This window comes from Asparagus officinalis, chromosome 8 (genome assembly GCF_001876935.1).
Source record: "Asparagus officinalis chromosome 8, Aspof.V1, whole genome shotgun sequence".
Classification (NCBI taxonomy): Eukaryota; Viridiplantae; Streptophyta; class Magnoliopsida; order Asparagales; family Asparagaceae; genus Asparagus; species Asparagus officinalis.
In genome coordinates this window covers 66,560,153-66,581,291 of record NC_033801.1, presented here as the reverse complement: position 1 = coordinate 66,581,291, position 21,139 = coordinate 66,560,153, and the positions used below count along the sequence as shown (strand labels likewise).

At 35.0% G+C, this 21,139-nt stretch overlaps 2 protein-coding genes across 2 annotated transcripts in view; one reads left to right on the top strand and one right to left on the bottom strand.

Annotated features, from left to right (window-relative positions):
- The window catches only part of LOC109822380, an 8,198-nt gene extending 772 nt beyond the window's left edge, over positions 1-7,426 (top strand). The window contains exons 3-6 of the mRNA XM_020388572.1: positions 3,599-3,643; positions 5,587-5,695; positions 6,254-6,473; positions 6,910-7,426. Coding sequence (XP_020244161.1) covers positions 3,599-3,643; positions 5,587-5,695; positions 6,254-6,473; positions 6,910-7,083 — 548 coding nt within the window. The 3' untranslated portion in view covers positions 7,084-7,426. The remainder of the gene's footprint in view (positions 1-3,598; positions 3,644-5,586; positions 5,696-6,253; positions 6,474-6,909) is intronic.
- Positions 8,330-21,139, bottom strand: part of LOC109821326 (serine/threonine-protein kinase EDR1-like) — a gene marked incomplete at its 5' end in the record, with an annotated part of 20,148 nt that continues 7,338 nt past the window's right edge. Inside the window, 9 exon segments of the mRNA XM_020387516.1 lie at positions 8,330-8,887; positions 9,235-9,411; positions 9,654-9,703; positions 9,802-9,870; positions 13,447-13,545; positions 13,639-13,717; positions 19,866-19,966; positions 20,102-20,170; positions 20,747-20,787. Coding sequence (XP_020243105.1) covers positions 8,752-8,887; positions 9,235-9,411; positions 9,654-9,703; positions 9,802-9,870; positions 13,447-13,545; positions 13,639-13,717; positions 19,866-19,966; positions 20,102-20,170; positions 20,747-20,787 — 821 coding nt within the window.

The following is a 21,139-nucleotide window of genomic DNA, read 5'->3' as shown; positions in this document are numbered from 1 at the left end:
CTTTTTTTTTTTTTTTTTTTTTTTTTTTTGCTAAGGCGTAAACTTCACGACTCCAATAAAGTGGACTTATTTAACTGATTAGATAAGCGACTAAGAGATTAAATCTTAAAAAAAAGGAGTAACCGTTATGGTTCCAAGTTTTTGGATTTATTTTTTTGTAGAACTTGACATTTTCCAACATCTAATTTTATGGCGGTGGGTATTGAAAAGAAAAAAAGAGGGCGTGGTGTTGATAACTTAAGGTAGTTGCTTCACTTTTTTAAGGAAAGATAATGGTTCGGCATAGGTCGAATTCTGAGGGAGAACCAGTAGTCCACTTATGAATCATAGCGTCTTCCTCTCTGGACAAGCAGGAGTGTGATCCATTAAGAGTTGACAATTCGACTCTAAAGTCTATCCTATTCTTATAGAAGGCCCGCAGATCTTCATTTTGTTCAAGATGGGTGTGCTTTTACTTCTTTGTTTTTTTATCACTCAATCATTATTAGAAATACAACTATTTAAAACTCTTAAATTAAAGAGCTATTACTAACCAGCTTTGAGTCCATTCCAATTAAGGGGAGAGACTGCTCACTAAAATAGCACCTCAAGAGCTGGAGTTAGTCCGACCCTGTGTTACCTGAGTACTTCTATCATAAAGCCGTACCCGTACCCGGCACGTACCCAGCATTTTCCCGTACCCTAACTTCATGGACACTCCTTGGATATATGCATACATTTATGATTTACCTAGACATTTACTCAGTTATATGATATATGTTTTGATTTAAAATCCTTGTTGTACACTTCTTGAACATATACCCTACACTTCATGTCCATTTCTTGAGACTCGTTAGACAAGGGTCTGGTTGTTTAAGATCATATCCAAGTTGATAACTATGATTTAAAAGAATGGTTTGATTGTCTAGTTAAAAAACGAGCATTTTCCAATGTATGACAATCAACATAATAAAAGAAACTTAAAAATATGATATGAATTTAAAGTTAAATAGCTCATAATTCATAAAATAATAATGCTCTCATGTAAATTATTAATCTCGATATATAAATGTAGTTGTGTCCCCTTACCCTATATTTCACAAATTTGTTGTGTCCCGTACCCATACCCATACCCGCACCAGCACCGGTACCGGTACCCGTACCCGTACCCGTTTTCATGCAACTTAGGTCTGACATTTCCTAGTTGAATAGTAGTATACTAGTAGTAGATGCAAACATGGAATTAGTGTTACAAACTTATAACATCCTACAACAAGGCATTGTAGTCTTGGGTCAATCAAACGATGAATTGTAGGGGTGTCAACTAAAAATATGAAGACTTAACGGTCTACTATGAAACAATGTTTTAAACACCTCCACCTGGCCCACCTAGATGGTATCTAGGCCGACCGTCTGGCGCCTAGCACCTAGGTGGTACCTAGGCTACCCACCTAGGTTTTGGGAACGCCAAGGGTAATATGGTTTGCCTATGTGGACTGCATCTTTTAGGTCTTGATTATAATTTCCTCCGTTGCAGCCCCACATCCTCTAACCTTCTCCAAACTCCTTTAGTTTCCCACTACGAACACTTCCTCTACGTGCTTCGATCTTCAGCAAAACCCCATCTAACACCACTTAAACGAATAAAGAAATCCACCTAGGCACCAACCTGGCACCTCAACTTTCAATAATACTTACATTTACTATCAACTTTTGTAATTAAAAAATAAAAAATAGGAAAACCACCTAGATGCCTAGGTTCTAGGCGTCGAGTCCAACACCTAGGCCGCCAAGCACTTTCTGTAACATTGCCATGAAAGTAGGAATATTTAGGGTCTAATATGAGAAAACCTTTGATTTTTGTAAATGAACTTATAGGTTTATATGTAAAGAATTGAAGTTTAAGGGTTGAAACCAGTTACCTAATGGAAATGGAACAATTAAAGAAATGATTAAATCTTTAAATACATGAACGTTTTTTTTTTAATTTAGCCCATTTCCATGGTATTTCTATCTAATGTTGTGTGTACATGTATGCTTTAGCATACTGGCAGGATTGAAGTCATTTTGATAATTGAACGAGCAGAAAGTTTATGGAATTGCTAGTAAATAAATGCATTGATGTTATTCTCTCTGTTCAATTTTAAGCTTTGCTTTACAAACATATGAAATATCATCATTTCAAGTTATTTGTATAAGAAGGGAGCCTGGTTTGGATAGATGCAACATATTTCATTGTCAACTGGTAAATGCTTGACATGATCTGAATCTCTCTTTTTATGTGGACTTTGAGCCTGCAAGGAATAAACTATATGTGATCTAAATATTGCTTTTATATGGGTTCAGAGGCTCGGGTTTATGTTCTTCATGATTATCATGAAGTTGTACTTGTGTTTGAAATGCCGACACCTATCTCTAATATCCATACTTCCTTGCATGCCTTGCGTATATGCATCAAGCACTTATAATAAAGTCTTTAATTATATAATGTGTGTTTAATTTAAGACACTTTTCTAACACTGTCATACAACTATTCTACACATCAATATTTTTGTTCATAGTGAGATATTTACTACTTCTACTATAAATATTTAATGCCATCAAACTAAACTTCTATAGAATGTTGATATGTATATGTGAATTTTCTTCAACTTATATATTATCTGGTATTATGTCATTGTGTCTCCATGTCCTATTTTGTAAGAAATTGGCATGTCCCATTAATATCATATATATGTCCCATGTCCATTCAATTCTCCTTAGAATCTTGTCAGTCATAGTTGTTTATAATTTCCTCGGGTACTTTGGAAACTCACTATTGCTTATTGTGCTTAAAGTTGTGATGAAAATGCTAGTCACTAGGGAGAAACAACATAAGAAACTTTCATATTTGAATTGTGATGGCAGTTCCTCAGCAGGGTATGCTATGCTGTAGAGGTTTATGTCAAGCTCTGTCAAGCTCTGTCATTTCTTTGTTCCCGTTTGAGTTTTTGTCCTCCAACAAGTATGAAACCTGTTTTCTTCCCAGTCAAGTTTCCCTGTACTAACAACCATGCATTACATTGCATTCATCTAATGTGTTAAAACCAACCTGGACTGACAACTTTTCAACCACCATCTGTCTAAAATAATGTATTCTAGTAAGAGAGGTCTTTAATGTTTCTGCCACATCCAGTCAATTCCATGTTCACCCTTTTAGTTGTCAATAAACTTCCAAGGAAGCTTGTTCAACTGTCCTTTGTGCTCTCAGCCTTTAGATTCGGGAGGTTGCGTAGGTCTTTATACATTCTAACACCAATTCCTTATTTGTCTTACTGTTTTTCTCCCTATTGTTAATGAACAAGAGGATTTTCATGCAATCTATGAACTCCTCATCACTGCAGTTTATAAGGTAAATGAGGTAAAGTTTTGTATTGTACGAGGTCTTCCTCTTGGATTTTTGGCAATTTGATCAGCATAGTGAATTTAATTTGGTGATATAGTTTACTATGGTTCTTGACGCTCAATTTTTTAATAATATTTCTGCTACCGCCTTTTGTTGTTAACAACAATATTATGTATTCTATTGCAGTAAGCTTCTTTTTATTTACTGATGAAATGTGGTAATTTTATCATGCAGCAACTAGGCGTCTCACATATGGGCAAAGGTTCAACACATCAGTGGGTATGTTGAGAGCACATTTCTATGGCTATCTATAAATTTTAAAAAGAAAGGGGGTACATATTCTTTCTATTTTTAAAAAAGGCAGAAGTTGGGTACACCGACCTAGGAAACATCACAGATCATTCAATTTACTGCACACTGATGTTTTCCGAAACTAGTAGATCTTTAACTAGACTTGGAAACCAACTTTTCTAGCACCGATCTGAGAACATTTCCTTAAAACTTGAAGTACTTGAGTAATTACTTTTGAATTGTTTGATACGCCTCCATGGCTTAGGTTGGAGACATTTTTATGTGATTGTGAAATTATGAATGTGACTAATAATATGAATGTGAAATTATGAACAAGATGTAAATTTGTGATTATATATTTGAATATTGTATTGTCATACTTGTTAGTAAATCTATAGAGCTTGTAGTAAATTAAAGAATATGATTTTCAAAAAAAACCACCTTTAAACTAAGGTGACAATGTGAAAATCTCCTTTAAGGTTCAATTAATAAAGAAACCACCTTTAAAGGGGTTCCAGTAGTAATTAACCACCTTGACCTATTCTCTAACGACATTTCTCTTGAAATCTCCAAAATACCCTTGAAAAATACACGTAACAGGCCCTAGAAAACTCTGATTTGGTTCATGTGTATTTTTCGAGGGCATTTTGAGAATTTTAATTGAGCATTTTAATAGGATAAGGTGGTTGATTGCAACGGAAACCCCCTTAAAAAGTGATTTCAATATTCGTTGAAATTTAAATTTTTAATAATTGGTTTTTTTTTTTTTTGTCACCCTACTTTAAAGGTGGTTTCTGTGGAAAAAACCCTCTGTGATTTTTATTAAGAATATTTTTTATTTTGAAATTATATTCCTAATTTTTAAAGTTAGTATGAACATCTTTGATTTTTTTTAAGTACACAATAAGAAAATACGTAAACTATATTATGGGCTTTAAGCTATCAAGAGGTCTTAAGTTATACATAATTGCATTTTCAACATTGCTTAAGACTTGAGAGTGTTTTATTTGTTTCTTTTTTTTTAAGTTTTAGACTTGAACTACATGCACTTTTCTCTTGTATTTATGACGTATGTTTGTTGAGAAATTGTGATGATTTCTTTGATAATCGTGATGTTATATCTAAAAATTGTGATGCTTCTATTTATTAAAATCATTGTGAATACTTTTTCCCTATTGAATATTTAGATAAATACTAAAACATGTAACCTACACTAACATTGTTTTGTGTTTCATGTATCAAGAGGAAAGTGTTACGTTATGTGTTATCTTTATTTTCAATTGCATTGCGCTTCAACATAATCATGTATCTTGTAGTGCTAAGTAACAGCTGTGATTTTGTCAGTATCATCCTCTTCGAAGTCTTCTGCTGTTTTTTTTCTTTTTCTTTTTTCTTTTCTCTCTCTCTCTCTTTTTTAGCGGGTTTTTTTTGTGTGTGTGTGTGTGTGTTTTATTGCTATTGTGTGCTTATAAGGATCCACAAAAGAGGGATCTAAGTGGCAGATCACTGCAACGTAGTGCGTATCTGAGGGTAGTACAAAAAGGAAAATTATCTGTCTGCCAAAATGAAATTACATGGGTAGTAAGTTCAAAAGAGCGATACTACAGGAGGTATTGTGTTCGATGAGTGTTTATTTTACTTTCGAGATGCGAATGGTCTAAACAAGTATCCAAATGCTGCTAATTAAATAATCACAGACAGAGATCTAAGAGGTAGAAGATCATTGGAAATACTTGTAGAATTTGGAATATGATCACATAAACGTTAGACCCATGTTAACTGTTCTGTGATATTGTCTGGTTTTCATTTTGCAATTTTGGTTGGCTGTTGGCTTGTTTGGATTTCATGTTCTCTAGGTATTGCATATTTGCATGAGAATACGTAATGTTATGTGCCACTTGCCTTCTAATGATCCAATACACAAACTGCAGGTTCTGCTATTGTTGCTGGAATGTGGAGATTTAATGGGTCCCTTAATTCATGTGTTAATCAAATCCTAGAACTTGAAGGAAGTCGGATGCAGAGGGAGTTAGCACAGATGTATGTTCCCTTTTCCCAACATACAGTTTGAGTAAATGCCTGACTTGGCAACACTTGAAGCATCTCCATTTCCCTCTGCTGTATTTTGATATTCACTATAATTGCTTGCTATGTTGCATGCTGCCTAAACTGATATTTATTTGTTCATCAATGACAGCTTGTATTGCACTACTACTACTTTCAAAATTCAAATATGTAGTTTAAAGTTGTATGACATAAAAGAGAAAAATGTAGGGACCTGGTACCAAGCACAAATTTTGTGCTTGGTACTATGGTGGCCCATTCCTATCCACTCTCTAACTCATGTGAATGTGGTCCCCCATTTGAATGAGTGGATGGGAATGTGTCACCTCACTACCAAGCACAAAAACTTGTGCTTGGTACCAAGTTCCTCCATATTGCTCAACATAAAATAATATATACATTTATCTTGTCTAAAGTGTAACTATGATTTTACTGTCTCTAGCAAATTGTATATTATTGTTATCATTCAAAGTTATCTGAACCTTTTACATTTGCGTACTGCTTTTCACATCATTCATATTTCATGTTTTGCAGAATCTTGACAAAGCACTATAACAATGCTTCAAGAATGAAGCTTGTGAAGAAACATTTCTATTCTGAGGAAGTATTCAGTGATTCAAATCCTGATAAACCCTATGTTAGATGGAGATTTCGGAATATATACTACGATGATTCTGGTGCTCACAAGTCTGAAGATGATGAACCTTCCAGTTTCCATGAGAAACCTGATAGCCCACAAATGAAGCAATTCATGGTATGTATATAATTGAACAACCATAATGAACAAAGGTTAATTGCACGTAGAGCCCCTTTCGTGTTGTTGTTTTGAAATTTGAACTTACTGCCCTGTTGTTGCATTGTTGCAAATAGACCCCCAGGTTAAATTTTTTGAAATCTTTTATCTTGGGTGAGATTTAGACATGTTGCCCCAGGGTGAAATTAGCGTGTATTTGAGGACAAAAAGAGTAAAATAATAATAATAATAATAATAATAATAATAATAATAATAATAATAATAATAATAATAAATCCATGGGGGTCGATCTGCAATGACGAAACTACACTGCTACTAAGTCCAGAACAGTGATACTACAGGGGGACTATGTGCAATTAACTCAAAACAATACACAACACATGTTGTAACGCAATTGTATTGATTTAAGTTTTGATCAATGCCCATGATTCTCCAGCGGCAGAGTACAGCAGATACGTTTGTAGATCCTCTTGATTTCATTTTTGGGCACAGAGAAGAAGCAAACACAAACATGGAGACCTCTCGCGCTGATGACAGCACGGTGTCAAGGAAACGATTGCGTGCACATAAGAGAGCTCATCGTCATCATCGAGCTCAGCAGGCGGTTTAAAGTAATACCAATTATTGCACAACCAGTGAAAGTTCTTTGCTGGGAAATGAAGGATTACATAGCAGGCAATGAGATGGTCCTTTGGATTTCTTTTCTGGGTTACTCGAGTGACTTGGCTCCATTTGATCAGAGAGTATGTTCATTTTGTTCAACCTGATCATAGTGCCTGTACTTTTCCCAGAAATTATAAAATGCAGTGACATGATTAAGATCCTTAAGAATCACTGAGAGTGGCCAATTATGATTTGTCTATCTTTTGTCGTTTACAATCCTTGTCTACCAAGAAATCAGCACAAAGTTTCTTGTTATGATTTATGAATAACAGAAATAAAAGAGCGGGAATAATACAAAACCAAGTGGAAAGAAGAATACCAAGCTTTTTGAAATAGATTTGTATGTTGAGGTGGATTTTATAGAGTCCCTCTGGGGAATGTTTGGCTTTTGATGCTAAGTATTGTAGTTTTGAGATCTGTCGTGGTTATCTTCATAGTCTGAATTATTTCATAGTCAGAAAAGTTCGGTCTATGCACAAAACATTTAATAGTCAGAAAATTGTCGAAATAAAGCAGGTGAGTTCAAGGGGTATCTTCCTGAAATAATTATACAATGACAGGATGCGAAGACAAAGCTAGGATTTTCACTGTAGTTTTTCGATTTCCAGTGGCACTTCAATCTGTCTATCCAAGCTTTTATCTTGACAGCAAGTAACCATTCATGGTACTTTCGACAAGTTTAAGTCTCCAGCTTTTGACTTAAGCAACAAGTTACAATAATTTGCTTTACATTTTTATAGTCTAGAAGATCAGCCACCTTTCTGGCTCATTTGCTTATTAGGGTTAACCAATGCAACTTTTAATATGCAGAATGATTCCATGCCTCAAAAACTCACTGGGGATTCATAAACTGCAAGCGATCAGAGCCTCATTCAACATCAATAATTGATGAGTATTGCATTAGTGAAAAAAATATATAACAAACCCAATAAAACTTGCTGCATACCACACGCATCTGAGGCCTTCTCCATCATCCACTCTCTTAGCAAACCACAAATTTAGAGAATATCATGGATTTTGATGTGTAATCCGCCTACAGAAGCTAAAATATATAGAGAGAAAAGGTGTTGTAATCTTGCGAAAGTGTCAAAAATCCAAGAGAAAGCACACATCAGTTCAGAGGATTAGATTAGAAATGATGTATACAAATAAAAAATTAGATTGGCATCATGAACTATCTTCTAGAGCGAATGTAGTAAACAGTACCTTTTGGTTTTTGTATAATCAAGGCAATTCTTTTCTTCTTATTCCAATCAGAAGACATGATATTAGTTTACAGCAATAATACACTATCAACATACATAGTATACATCATATTGATTTGATTGATATTCGACCTCACCAATTCAAATCCTCACTTCCCCTTCCTCCATGATATGTAACATGCTCATCGGTTTCGATGCAGCATTCACACTCAACACAAACTCTTTAAGATTATCAACAGCACTGACATTTTATATACAATCACTGCCACAAGTTTTTTGGATGCAGCAGCAATACCCGGGAGTTAGAGATACAGACCACTTATAGCATGCACATTTTCTGTTCATTTCCTCCTTTCAGAACCTGAATCTTCAAAAAATATACTCAATCGCTTATTCACATATTGGAAACCTCAAGGCGTGGAGTTCACATGTATTTCTTGAGGGAGCGGTGTGCTCTGCGACTCCTGATGGGGAGGGATCATGAGGCGCTGCAGTGATTTGAGCGCGGTCATGAGTTGTGCAAAGGAAGGGCGCAAGCTTGGTTCACTGAGAAAACAGAAGCACGAGAGCCATTTGAGTAAGAAGATCAATGAACAAAATGGAGCGAGAGCCCTAAATACAAAATCGTATAGGGAGAAATGAAGATATTTGGACTAGCATGAATCTTGATGCACACATCAGCTATAGTGCAGTTAGTACTATCTACTAGTGCAATTGTAATGATTGTTGATAATCATATATGCATCAAGATTCATGCTAGGTCAGACGTCTTCATCTCTATCCCTATATGATTTTTCTAGAGTGCCCTCTATAGGGAATTTTTTCCGTTCTATGCCCTTAACAGCATAGCCCACACAGATTTGAAAAGATGTTTTTCATCCCATGACACTCACGTTTGCCAGCACTCCAGAATTATCCTCGCAACCAAGGGATCAACTTCTTTTGGGATGTCCAGACGTCGATCTTGGAACCCAACTGCCCCAACCACCTGCATTGGATTCATCCCATGCCAAGGCTTCCTCAGAGTTGCAAGCTCCCATAAGATGACACCAAAGCTATATACATCACACCTGGTACAAGTTCCAAAAGAGGGAATTTTTCAAGGGACGTTATCATCTCGAGAATATGGTTCATACCATTTAGAGGGAAAAAAAATAGGACAAACCTAAGGTATAAGCAATTGTAACCAGAACTTTGACAATTTATCGAACTTATTTGATAGCATATATAGGAGAAATAGAAAAGATTGTACTGCATGGTGGATAAGCCAAAACAAATAAATTATCACAAAAAGGCTTAAACTAAGACATACTTTTCATTTGATTGCTCATTGCGCAAGACTTCAGGTGCCATCCACTCCGGCTGGAACAACAAAGTATATTAGTTTAAAGTGAAAATGCAACATTTCTATCCTATACCACAAGTAGTCAAATCTATCATCACAAATATTAACTACTTACAGTTCCAGCAGTGGACTTGGATGACAGAAATGTACTGTGCTTTAAGCGTGAAAGACCGAAATCACAAACCTGCAATTTTCTTCTCCATCAGATAACTTGAAGGTAAATCAGTCACCAAAACACTGCCGAAGAGCACTAGGAAACTTAAAGATTTATCGCTCACGTTATTGAGGTAAAATAGTTCATCAGAAAATCAAGTTTAAATCCTGTTCTCTATACATTGTCCAAAATTTCACAAAACATGTCCTACATGTTATGGGAGTTGAATGGAGTGTATTTCAAGAAGATACTGCTATACAACACTTGAGTTGCTTGGACTGAATTACTATTGGTTGATGTCAAGATATATCAGATCATAAATGCACAAGAATTATGTAAGAAGCACTAGCTTTGATTTTAAATAGATACCGGCCCAATTGTTGCCAATGGTTCTGAATGAAAATTGCGAAACAAACCTGTTGATTTTTTTCACTTTTCTCTCTCTGATTATAAATCAGGAAGGATGCTCTGAGTAGCCGCACAATAAGAATTGTGGCATAAGGCTGAAGCGAGCCTATTTTCGCTCATATCATGAAATTGGTGCTAATACATGATGATGGAACTAGGAAACTCCTGCAGGTAGATCAACCTACCTTCCTTCCATGAGCTAAAAGTATTTTCTAAGACAAAAAACAACATAGAACTACAGACAAGAAGTACCATACATTTAAAAATTAAGGTTTTTGACGAGTCAGACACCAAGATGCTCTTGTCAGACATTTTGCATAATCAAACTATGAATATATCACAATGTACAGTAGTTCTATGCTGTTTTTAAACTAGATCGCATTAGATAACTGAAAGTTATTTGTTGAATGTTGACCTATTTTGTAGTCGGTTACACATTACGTACACAATTACCTACATATTTGCATACCTATCGATGTAATTATCATGTTTCGATATCAGATTTTCAGGAGGTCTCCATGATGGATACTAACGATGTCCAGCCACTTAAAACCTGTGTAGCTCATCTAGGTAACACTAGTGACAAGTAAAATGGAGTTCTAAAAACTGTACAGTACATAAAGCTGATTGTGGATTCTCAAAATCTATTTCTACATGAACAAAGTATTTAATCATAATACTAAATAGTGACCTTGAAGTGCTTAGCCTAAACTGTTTATAAAAGGCTAAACAGAAACTGCCACTTTCTTCTCTGGTTTTGCCTACAGAATTGTATGAGGGATTACAGGAATGCAACATGGGGATTCTCAAATACTTCATAAAGCATTGCAGGAAAATAGGAGCTATCTAGATCCCTATAAAGTTACACGACAGAACTGATATTTTAAAGGGAGAAAATAAGCAAATTTGATGATGTCAAAGAGATAAGAAAGAGAGGCGCAGATAGAGAAAATAATTGAATCTAGCTTACATATGTCATTTACAGATAATTTATACAACAGTGACTGGAAACGGATTCTGTAATCACAAAAGTAGACTCAACAACTAGATAATAATTCAGATACACACAAGTATTTTTGGATTCAGGTGTCAATCAAACGAGGGAGCATTTTTTTGTTTTAAATCGAGCCAAGCCGAACTACAATCATTTTGTCAAAATGCTCTCAATTTGTAAATTGTTTAGTTTTTTGCCAATTTAGAGCTTCAGTGATTGTTTTTTTGGATTAAAAAGTCACTTTTAAAAAATTTTGACCCGAACTTCTCTTCCAAAATTTGACCTGAATTTCCCCCCCCCCCCCCCCCAAACTAAATGAGATAATATATGGATCTGATAAGTTGGATCCTAAGAGACTCTAGGGCAAGTGGGACAATAAGAATAAAAAATGGAATTCGATGAAGAAGTGTGCAAATTTCATTCATTTTCAGGGTTTTCATGAGTTTATAAAATGGAATTTGAACCAGCTAAATCAAGTTGGTGCCACAGTTCGCATATAGGATGAATCTTGTCTTTGATTCCATTTTTATGCTTCCATAATAATGGGCAAAACCACAAGGAATGAACAATTGGTCTGTAAGATTTTATTCTGGAATTGTAGACGACGGATCCATCAGCATTTTGTGATTCCATCAAGTTTCCATGTGCATAACAGAATGGGATCAAATGAGATTTAGAAACCCATTTCCTCGGATTAGAATTCTAACGAAGCCAAAAAATATCAAATTATTTTGTCCCAACCGGCTTGCCAAGCATGCTCTAAGGATTAGTTAGGGTTTGCTTTAAGTATAGGATTGTTATTTGATCAAGATATCCCACTTCTAATTAGAGTTTTTCCCCCCAAGAACATTGACAAGCCAATTTTTGGTGGTTAAAATTGATAGGACACAATCCTGATTAAGCTACGAAATGTGCTGAGTTAGGATTAACCATAATGGCGATGTACGCGTAATCAGGTAGCATACAAGTACGCGCATTAGATGAGGCTGATGCATGTATTTCGGAGCTGTGGCTTCCTATGCCAGAGCACATCGCACATACAATCCAGTACGGAGCAACAGGTGGCAATTACCCATTATTTCAGGTCATAGTCAGAAATTTCAGTTGAGAAGTATTTCCCAATAGAAGAGGGAAATGTAACTGGGTATACACTCATGAGAGAAGACAGATTCTATTGAGCTCATCAGATTGGTAAATGCATTTTATGTCTCGAGAGTCGAGAATTCCTCTCTAACTCCAATGAGTGGCATCAACCTAGCACAGTTACATTAGAAGTTACACGAATCATTCCAAAAATGTAATGTCATATGGTAGGACTCTATCCAGGGAAAGGTTCAGGCAGTATTTTTGACTTGCTCTAAACCAACTGACATCATCAACTATAACCTGTAGTCTCGCTGTTATGACAAACCTATACTCATTACTTAGCTAACAAGATGAACTTTCAGACAGTTATACTCAACAAATTTGCTACTGTAGCTGATCCTACAAATTGATGGAAGTCGACGGACCATTTTTTTTTTTAATAATTCCTGGACTTTTGGATGTGCATACTTCTTTCAGTGCACATACATATTCTTGGCAATTAAAAAGAATCAGCGCAATAACATCCTGTGCCATATCATTACAGCATAATAACATGAGTATCCTTGGCTAATGCTATGGACAAGTTAGTTGCTACATATAAGTGACAAAAAATCCCTCTTATTGAACAAAACATTTTACTATTATAGCAATGTAATTGACAAAAACAATGATGAAAGTAGACGATTATGAATAGGCGGAGTAAGATGGGCATACAAATAAGATGACAGGTAAAGAATATTCTAATGAATAGGTCATCTAGATTAACATAGTTTAGAAGATAATGAACATAATGCAGTAGTCATGGTGAAAAAGCTTACCCAAATATGGTTATAAATGAAAGCAAGTTCCACAAGATGTCAAGAACCTACAACCTATCAAAATTCACAACTAACAACCAAAGCAAAGATACATCTTTACATAGGGGGCTGATAGACAAACATGTAGTAATTAAGATTGTAATTTCTGACGTCACACAATAAATGCAGTGCAAAATAATGACACCAACAGCATTTGAGTAACCATAGGATATATGAAGTGTGGTCCAAAGCAGAACCTACTAAAAACTACATAATACATGCAAAATCAAAGTTCTAGTTTCGCAAAACATAATTATATACCTTAACAGTCCAGTTCTTGTCAACCAACAAATTAGGCGATTTAAGGTCACGATGAACAATTGTTGGAGTACTGGTGTGCAAACAGTTCATTCCCTTGGCCTACAAAGAACAAAAAGAATACTATGTTGGGAAAATTTTCACTTAAAAACTTATAGATAAGTACATGGATCTATAAGTGTTCAGAACTAGTACCACATCGAGGGCCATCTTAATCCTACGCTTTTCATCAATCTGAGAATGAGGTCGATGAAGAATCCTGTACAAGCTTCCCCTGGAAAATAAAATAGCAAGTAAGCCAACTAGTGAAAGGGGACATGTTGAGATGCAAACAGCTTTAGCGTTTACAAAGTGAATGAAGGTTAGCAATTTAGATACCAGAGGTAGTCAAACAGTGCAAACGAGATCAATTGTATGGTTCTAAAAATAGTGTGTAATGTGTGGAAAACAACAAATAGTGAGCAGTGATAGATGAGACAAAAATCCAAGCCCTTAAGCTGCTACAAAGGTATAATGTGGAAAATATATGAATTTCACAAGCATAAGTTCAAACTGACAAAGTTCATCTTAGGGAACGGCTAAAAAAACTGCAGGATAGTGCATCAAAATTTGATGATCTAATCAGTTCACATTGATCTATATGTTATTAATTGATTTAATTCTTTAAACAAGAATCACATGTTTTTTATAATCTTTTACTCATACGTCAAGCGGTCGTAAAATGAACACTTTTTCTTAATATAACTAAAAGAATCTCATAATCCAAAAACTATAAGTTGTAAAAATGTATCCTTTATTGTTCTGATGCAAATTGTGTTTATTAGGACAGAATAAATGTTCTGTAGAACCTAAACAGAAAAAGATTGTTATATTTTACAAACACACTATGCACAAACACACTATGTAATTTGCTAGGTGGGCGTAAAGTAATATAACTATGCCCCAACCCCTAAGAATAGTCAAATTTCTCACACACAGTTCTGATACGATAGCATGTTCATTAAGAAGGAACTATATTTTTTGTGAGGTCAAGATGGAAAATAATAATAAAAAAATAGCATAACGATTGAGCTCTCTGGAAATTGTGTGCAGAAAGAGAGTTCTGATGCAAACACATGTCGATTAAGATGTGTGTGTGCAAGGAAAATGGGTATGCTTGATACAAAGCACAATCTTTCTGCTTGGCTTTGAGGTGGCTCATTCTCATCCACTCATTCAAATGATCCCCACTTGAAAATAAAGACCCTTTAATTATTCAACTCATGTGAATGCGGTCCCCTCTTAAAGCGAGTGGATGGGAATGAACCACCTCACTATCAAGCACCAAGTTAGCGCTTAGTACCAAGCATTATGTGTGTGTGTGTGTGTGTGTGTGAGAGGTGGAGATTTAAATTAATAAAGGCAGCATGAAGATTTAGCTCTACAAAAGTTGCGTAAGCAAAGAAGCAAAAAATGTAGTCGCATATGTATGATGTTTTATTTTACAGTTTTCTAAAGTACAAAATTTGTTTTTATCCCCACAAAATTTTCTGAAAGCTTTACTACATAAAAGGTTGTTGATATAAAGAACATGCAGGCCCCACATGACTCTGTTATCAGTTGCAAATAGTGAGTTCCATATGTAGGAGGACAATAGTGTACTGGTAATGCACGTATCTTTCATTTTGTAGGTAGAAAAATTTTGGCCCTTGAAAGTAAAACGGATGTTTGTTTTTGATAGAATATAAAGTGCAAAAGGTCTGATGAAAGTAGTATAAATCTAGCTATGCTAGAGGAATGCAAGCAAAAAAGAAACAAAGAAGTAGATACACAAAGTTCAGTATTAAATGCAGACAACGCAAAATATAAAATAGTAACATTAATTTATTGTTATACAGTACTTCGATTGCTCATATTGTGGAGGGTAATGGATATTGCTGTGCAAGATGTCATCTTTTTCTGCTTATGAGCAAACAACAATATTTGAAGGGTGATTTTAAAATTTACCATGAGAAAGATTAAATTTAGTTGTATATGTTTAACAATGTTTCATGACTATATACATAGAAGATTAACTTCCCAGGGTGTAAGTGTAAGAATCATCCTACAAAGTACGTATACGCTATGCACTATATGCAAATTAGATGACCGTATGCAAGAGACTGGCTACAGAGCCAACAAAGGCAGAACCATATATGAAATAGTGTTAGTAGTGGCCAATCCTAGGATGGCCTAAATTCTTAAGTATATTTTTACGCACTAAGTAGGTGCATACCTTTTCCATATAAATTGTTACTAAGCGTTCATAAATTGCCAACATACCAAGTATAGATTATAGTCAATTATGGCTGCCTAAATCAGAAAGTGTTCTGCTACAGTCTATTCTTACCCATTACCTTGTAGAAAATTTCCTTAAAATAGATCCTTCTAAAATAGAAAGATCTCCATTTGTGTTATTGTATATTTCTTCCTAATAAGAAGATACTCTAACAACCGTAAATTCTCTCCCAAAATGTGTCTTAGCTCTGAAGAGTTTGGTCACTTTTGGATGTAAGACATAAATTATCTCCCAAATATCTTATTTCCTACCGTTTTTTATGGCTCTTTGATGCCGAAATAGTTCATAAGAGGATTATACAATTGAGAGTGGGAGTCAATCTCGTTCATGCTTGAAGAGATGGAAAATTTAGCAAAGCATCTAATTATTTTGGGTTAGTTATATAATATACAAATGATTTTCTTTTTTCAAATCTTTGAAAAGGTAAAATACTTTTGATTTTATTTATCAATTATAAGCGTAATAAAAAAGCAGATCTTTCAGTTTCCTCCTCATTTGATTAGGTTTCTTAATTCTTAAATTCATTTGACCAATTAAACGGCTATAATACTTCATTTTCTCATCACTGAATGGCAATTTGATGAATGGAAGAAAAAAAACATTGATTATTGGTGACTATTGATAATTGATGACTAATTGATTAGTGGTGACTATTAGGTATAGAACCCTAATTTTAAGTATAAACCCTTATCTCGGAATGAATCCAATGAGATATCCAATCCTAACTTCTCTTTTTTCCCTCCAAATATCTACAAAAATTCTAGTCATCCCCTTACTCAAACTCTAATTCCTTACCCATTTTGGACATCACGATTTTCTAATCAGAGCTAAGAGATCCACTGGTAGATTTTAGGCATGTGAACAATATAGTAATACATAAACCTACCAACACAATTTTGCTACTGCCACAAAAATTACTACAATGGGATAGCGTACTAAAATGCGGATCAAGCGGCTACTTTATGCCTAAGCAGGCTCAGATTATGGTAAAAGCGTTCTACTTTGTGGGCATTCGCATAATTAGGCGCATTTTCAGTAAGCGCTCACATAGTTTTTTTATGCATGCACTTTTCTTTAAATCTTGTTTGGGTTAAACCTGTTTACTACAATTGGACCCGATTACTAAAGTAAAAACCCCAACTCTAAAGTTTTCCCAAAGTTAAGCTACTCTTCTATCTTGATCAAACCCAGCGGCTACAACAAATATCTTCGGTCTTCGTCGACGATTGCTTGATCTTGTGCTATTTGCAAAAACTCACAGAAATATTGTACGACCTCGGATGCTCTCCCAACACACTCTCTGATGATCACTTCAAGTTCTCTAGCATTCCCTTCGAAGCTCTCCAGCAAAAAAGATTACCGGAGCTTCTAAGCATATATTCTATTTTTCATGAATTTTTATGCAGTTTAATATATGATAAATAATAAATATATATTATAAATCCAAAATTGCACAATTCCGCATAATCCAATTGATCAATGCATAACCAAATTAATCATTAAGCACTCTCAATCCGCACATATAATTAAATCGTGTTTTTGAACATTGGCAATGGCTATAGCACTTATGATTGCACTTATGATTGCACTTATGATTGCTACAATCATTTTTTTAGAATTTTTAGGTCATTTTTACAACTGTTATAATTATTTTTGTCATTGCCCACGATTGCTAATCTTGCAAATACTACAATATAGGTTGTCATAGCCTCTCATGACTACTATTGTTATAGTACTTCCTACAATAGCAAAAATACGTGTTGATTGCTATAGTACATCTTCTATAATAATTTATGATTTTTCCGAACATTATTCTTAGTTCTCACGTTCCTACACGTCTTCATATAATCCATCTCATACTTATAGTTGCTTCGATCATTAAGTTCTAGGGCCTCCCAAACATCACTATTGCAATCCTGACAACTTATGCGATGTACCTTATTTTGGGGTACTCATGTGATATGAAAATGTGATGGTTTCTTACTGTGAAATATGACGGATACACAAATATATTTTCATGGAATATAAAGGCTAAATGGGAAGCTAAAAAATGGTGGTTGAATTAATTCCAAAACTCTGTACAAATACATTCTTAGATACATTGAAGATCTTTACTAGAAACAACCAAACATGTAGACCTATATCATTCATCAAGGGTATTATGATCTAACATCTTAGTAAATGCTTACCGCTCTTCAAGATAGCGTAACCATTTTCCATCATTGTCTAAATTCAAACTCCCACCAACAAAAACATGATTGTTTGTCCAATACTAGCTGCAAGAGGAGAAATAAGCATGTGAAAAGGCCCGAGGAGGCGGCCGGGGAGGGGTGGTCTGAAGTGTTGGAGAGGGATCTGACAAGGGGTAATTGATGTGCGATGTGGTGGGAGCTAGTTCTCCAGGGCTAGAGCAGGGTTGGAGTGAGTGGGTGGAGGATGATGGGCGGCGGAGGTCGGCGGGGTGCGAGCTGCGGGGCGGGAGGGGGTTGAGGCGGACGGCCGGTCGGGGGGCGGACGCGACAGGACGCAGCCTTTACACAAAGCTAGGGCCACTTTGTTTTTAATCCTTGGCGCTAAGGTATTCGTGTCTTTCGAACTATAGTCCTTAGACTATGATATCCTAGAACTATTTTAGTCTAGTTCAATATTTGTTTTCACTCAAACTAACATTCAAACTAACTCAAAATAGTCCATACCAGTATTTGCTTTTAGGGGGGTCATGACCATTCACACTAATATCTAATCAAAATGACTTTCATGTCCTCAAGTCATGTATTAATGCATCTATTTAGCAAAAAAAATAAAAATAATGCTATATAGACTTAAAGTGATTTGTCATATTGAACACTATAAATTGAATATATCCACTTCTAAGGAATCAAAGCGTTATCTTGGAAAAATGACATTGATAAAGCACGGATTATGACAATTAAATGATGTATTCATATGATGCATCGTGTTTGTAAGATGGTAAAGTGTATTAAAAATACTATTGTGACTCCCAAATGAAAAAAATAACTTCTATATGAAGAAATTACAAAAATTGAAGAACAATTGACGATCCTAAATACGAGAGAGAACAAAAACTAGAAACAGTAAGGAATAAATGAAAGAAACAATAGGTCATAAATTATCTTTAGAGGCATGTTAAAAATTCAATATACTTACATTAAGAAATTCAATTCGTAAGAAATTGATTTGTATAAATTCCTAACTTATTTATGATTTGATTGCATGCTAGTATTGAACATGAATGGTTTCAATTATTATTCCTTTTGAAGAAAGTACAAGCGAATAAAGAACTACTTTTTTGTTGTTTTCTGCTAAAAAAGACAAAACAAAAAAGACACGAAAGAAAGCAGTTTTGCAGAGGAAACTCACGGCGAACGAAAAAGACGCGAAAAATGCGGCTTAATTCGCAGTGAAAAATCACAAAGAAAGAACGCAGAAAAAAGACACTTGATAGAATTATAATAAAAATTGGTAGGATTAAAATAAAATTTGGTTAAATTAAAAGACTAAGAGCATTTTTGGCTAAAAAATGTAAATCCCCCTAGATGATTAATACCTATATTGTAAAGATAGGGTGGGATGGGTTTATTTGACTCCCCCTTTTAGGTATTATAATTACTCCTTCCTTAAAAATAGTCCCGACCGGATGAAAAAACAAACATGAGCTATACTCTCACTATGAAAAAGACAAACATAACCTAAGACAATTATGAGGGACATTAAAATAATAACTAATCTGACTGATGGATCAAGACGAGTAGGAAAAAAAGATCAAAATGAAAACATTTTGTTGCGAATGAACAAGATATTGAGGGAACTTTATCCATAGGAACCAAAGTACATACTTCATCTATTGTAATCCAATTGTTTGTATAGATGAAAACATTTTAACAGATAAATAACTACAGTGTGAAAGAATAAGACAACAGTCAATCTACGTTAGAACAAAGAATACATATATACAATCAATGTAAATTCCAACCCAAGTTTTAACGTAAGCATATATTTAACTCCTAGGATAAATTTCAATGAACTAGAATGGGCATTCAAATAACATCGTGCTAGTTGTAAAAATACAAAAAAAATCTTATACCTTGGAAGAAACTCAGAAACAATTGAGAGGTTGGGAGGACGAGTAACAGCACCTAGAAAAAGAACAACATTTGGATGTCGCAGTCTGCGCATTATCCGCACCTAATCAAATGCAACCACCACTTTTCAAAACTGGCTTCTCAATGGTGCAAGACCATACTAAAATAAGCTATTCTAAAAAAATGAAAATGCAAAGAAATGAAGAAAATCTATATATCAACAATGATATGTACGTACTTCACTTCGAAACTCATCCAAAGCGTCCCCATAAAAATCTTGATCTAAGAATTTCTTCACTGCTACTTCCTGGTAATCAAAAGCAAACCACATGTATGTCAAAATATCAGCAACAACATGCATCAGCCACCAGTTCAGGTTTATTTTTGTAGGTAGAGCGGTGGAGGTTGGGGTGTGGGGTAGAGGGTATGGGGGTGAGAGTGTGAGGAAGAAAAAATAGACAAGCTCGAAATTTTACATAATGTACACAGGGAGCACATTATCTCATTATGCATGTACCTCCACAAATCTGCAATTTCTTTTATTAAAAAACACACATGCTCTAGGTAAAAATAAATAATGAGAAGGCTTGGAACTTAATTGCAGATCACATTTACCTAAAAACAATCTGTTGTTCTTCAGATAGCTTTTATAAAATCAATCTGTTGTATTCAGGTAAATGTCATCTGCAATTAAGGAATTCGAATACACACAAAACGGACTCACTAAAGGAACTCACACCTTCAGAGAGGAGGGAGGGTGAGAGAATAAGCTAAGAACATTATTGTTCTCCTTGCCGGCTAGTCCGATATCTTTCATTCTCTTGGAAGGCTTTAATGGAATATAACTAATTACAAACAATCCAAGTCATATAATACTACTCACCGTGCCATTCCAATCAGCCTGGTACACCTCTCCATATGAACCTATTCACAAATCCAAAAGTGACTTTAGTACTTCACAAATAAGCAGGTTGCTAACCGGTAGTGGAACAGAGAAAGATGGATATTTAATACAATAATACATGTCCAACTGATTTCTATAAATAAGTAAAGAGTTAGAAGACTTGAAAAAAGGAAAAATGCCGCAGGTACATACTAACCGATGTACTGAGAAATAAGAGCAAAAACCAATAAGTCAAATCCATCTGTAGAATAACGACAGTCTTAATGATAAATTTAGCAATTAAAAAATAGCTTCCACCTTTGTTCCATCCAATATTCAGTTTGGAAGAGAAAAGGATAAAAGGGCATTTTCGTTGCTTGTGCGAATGTGTGG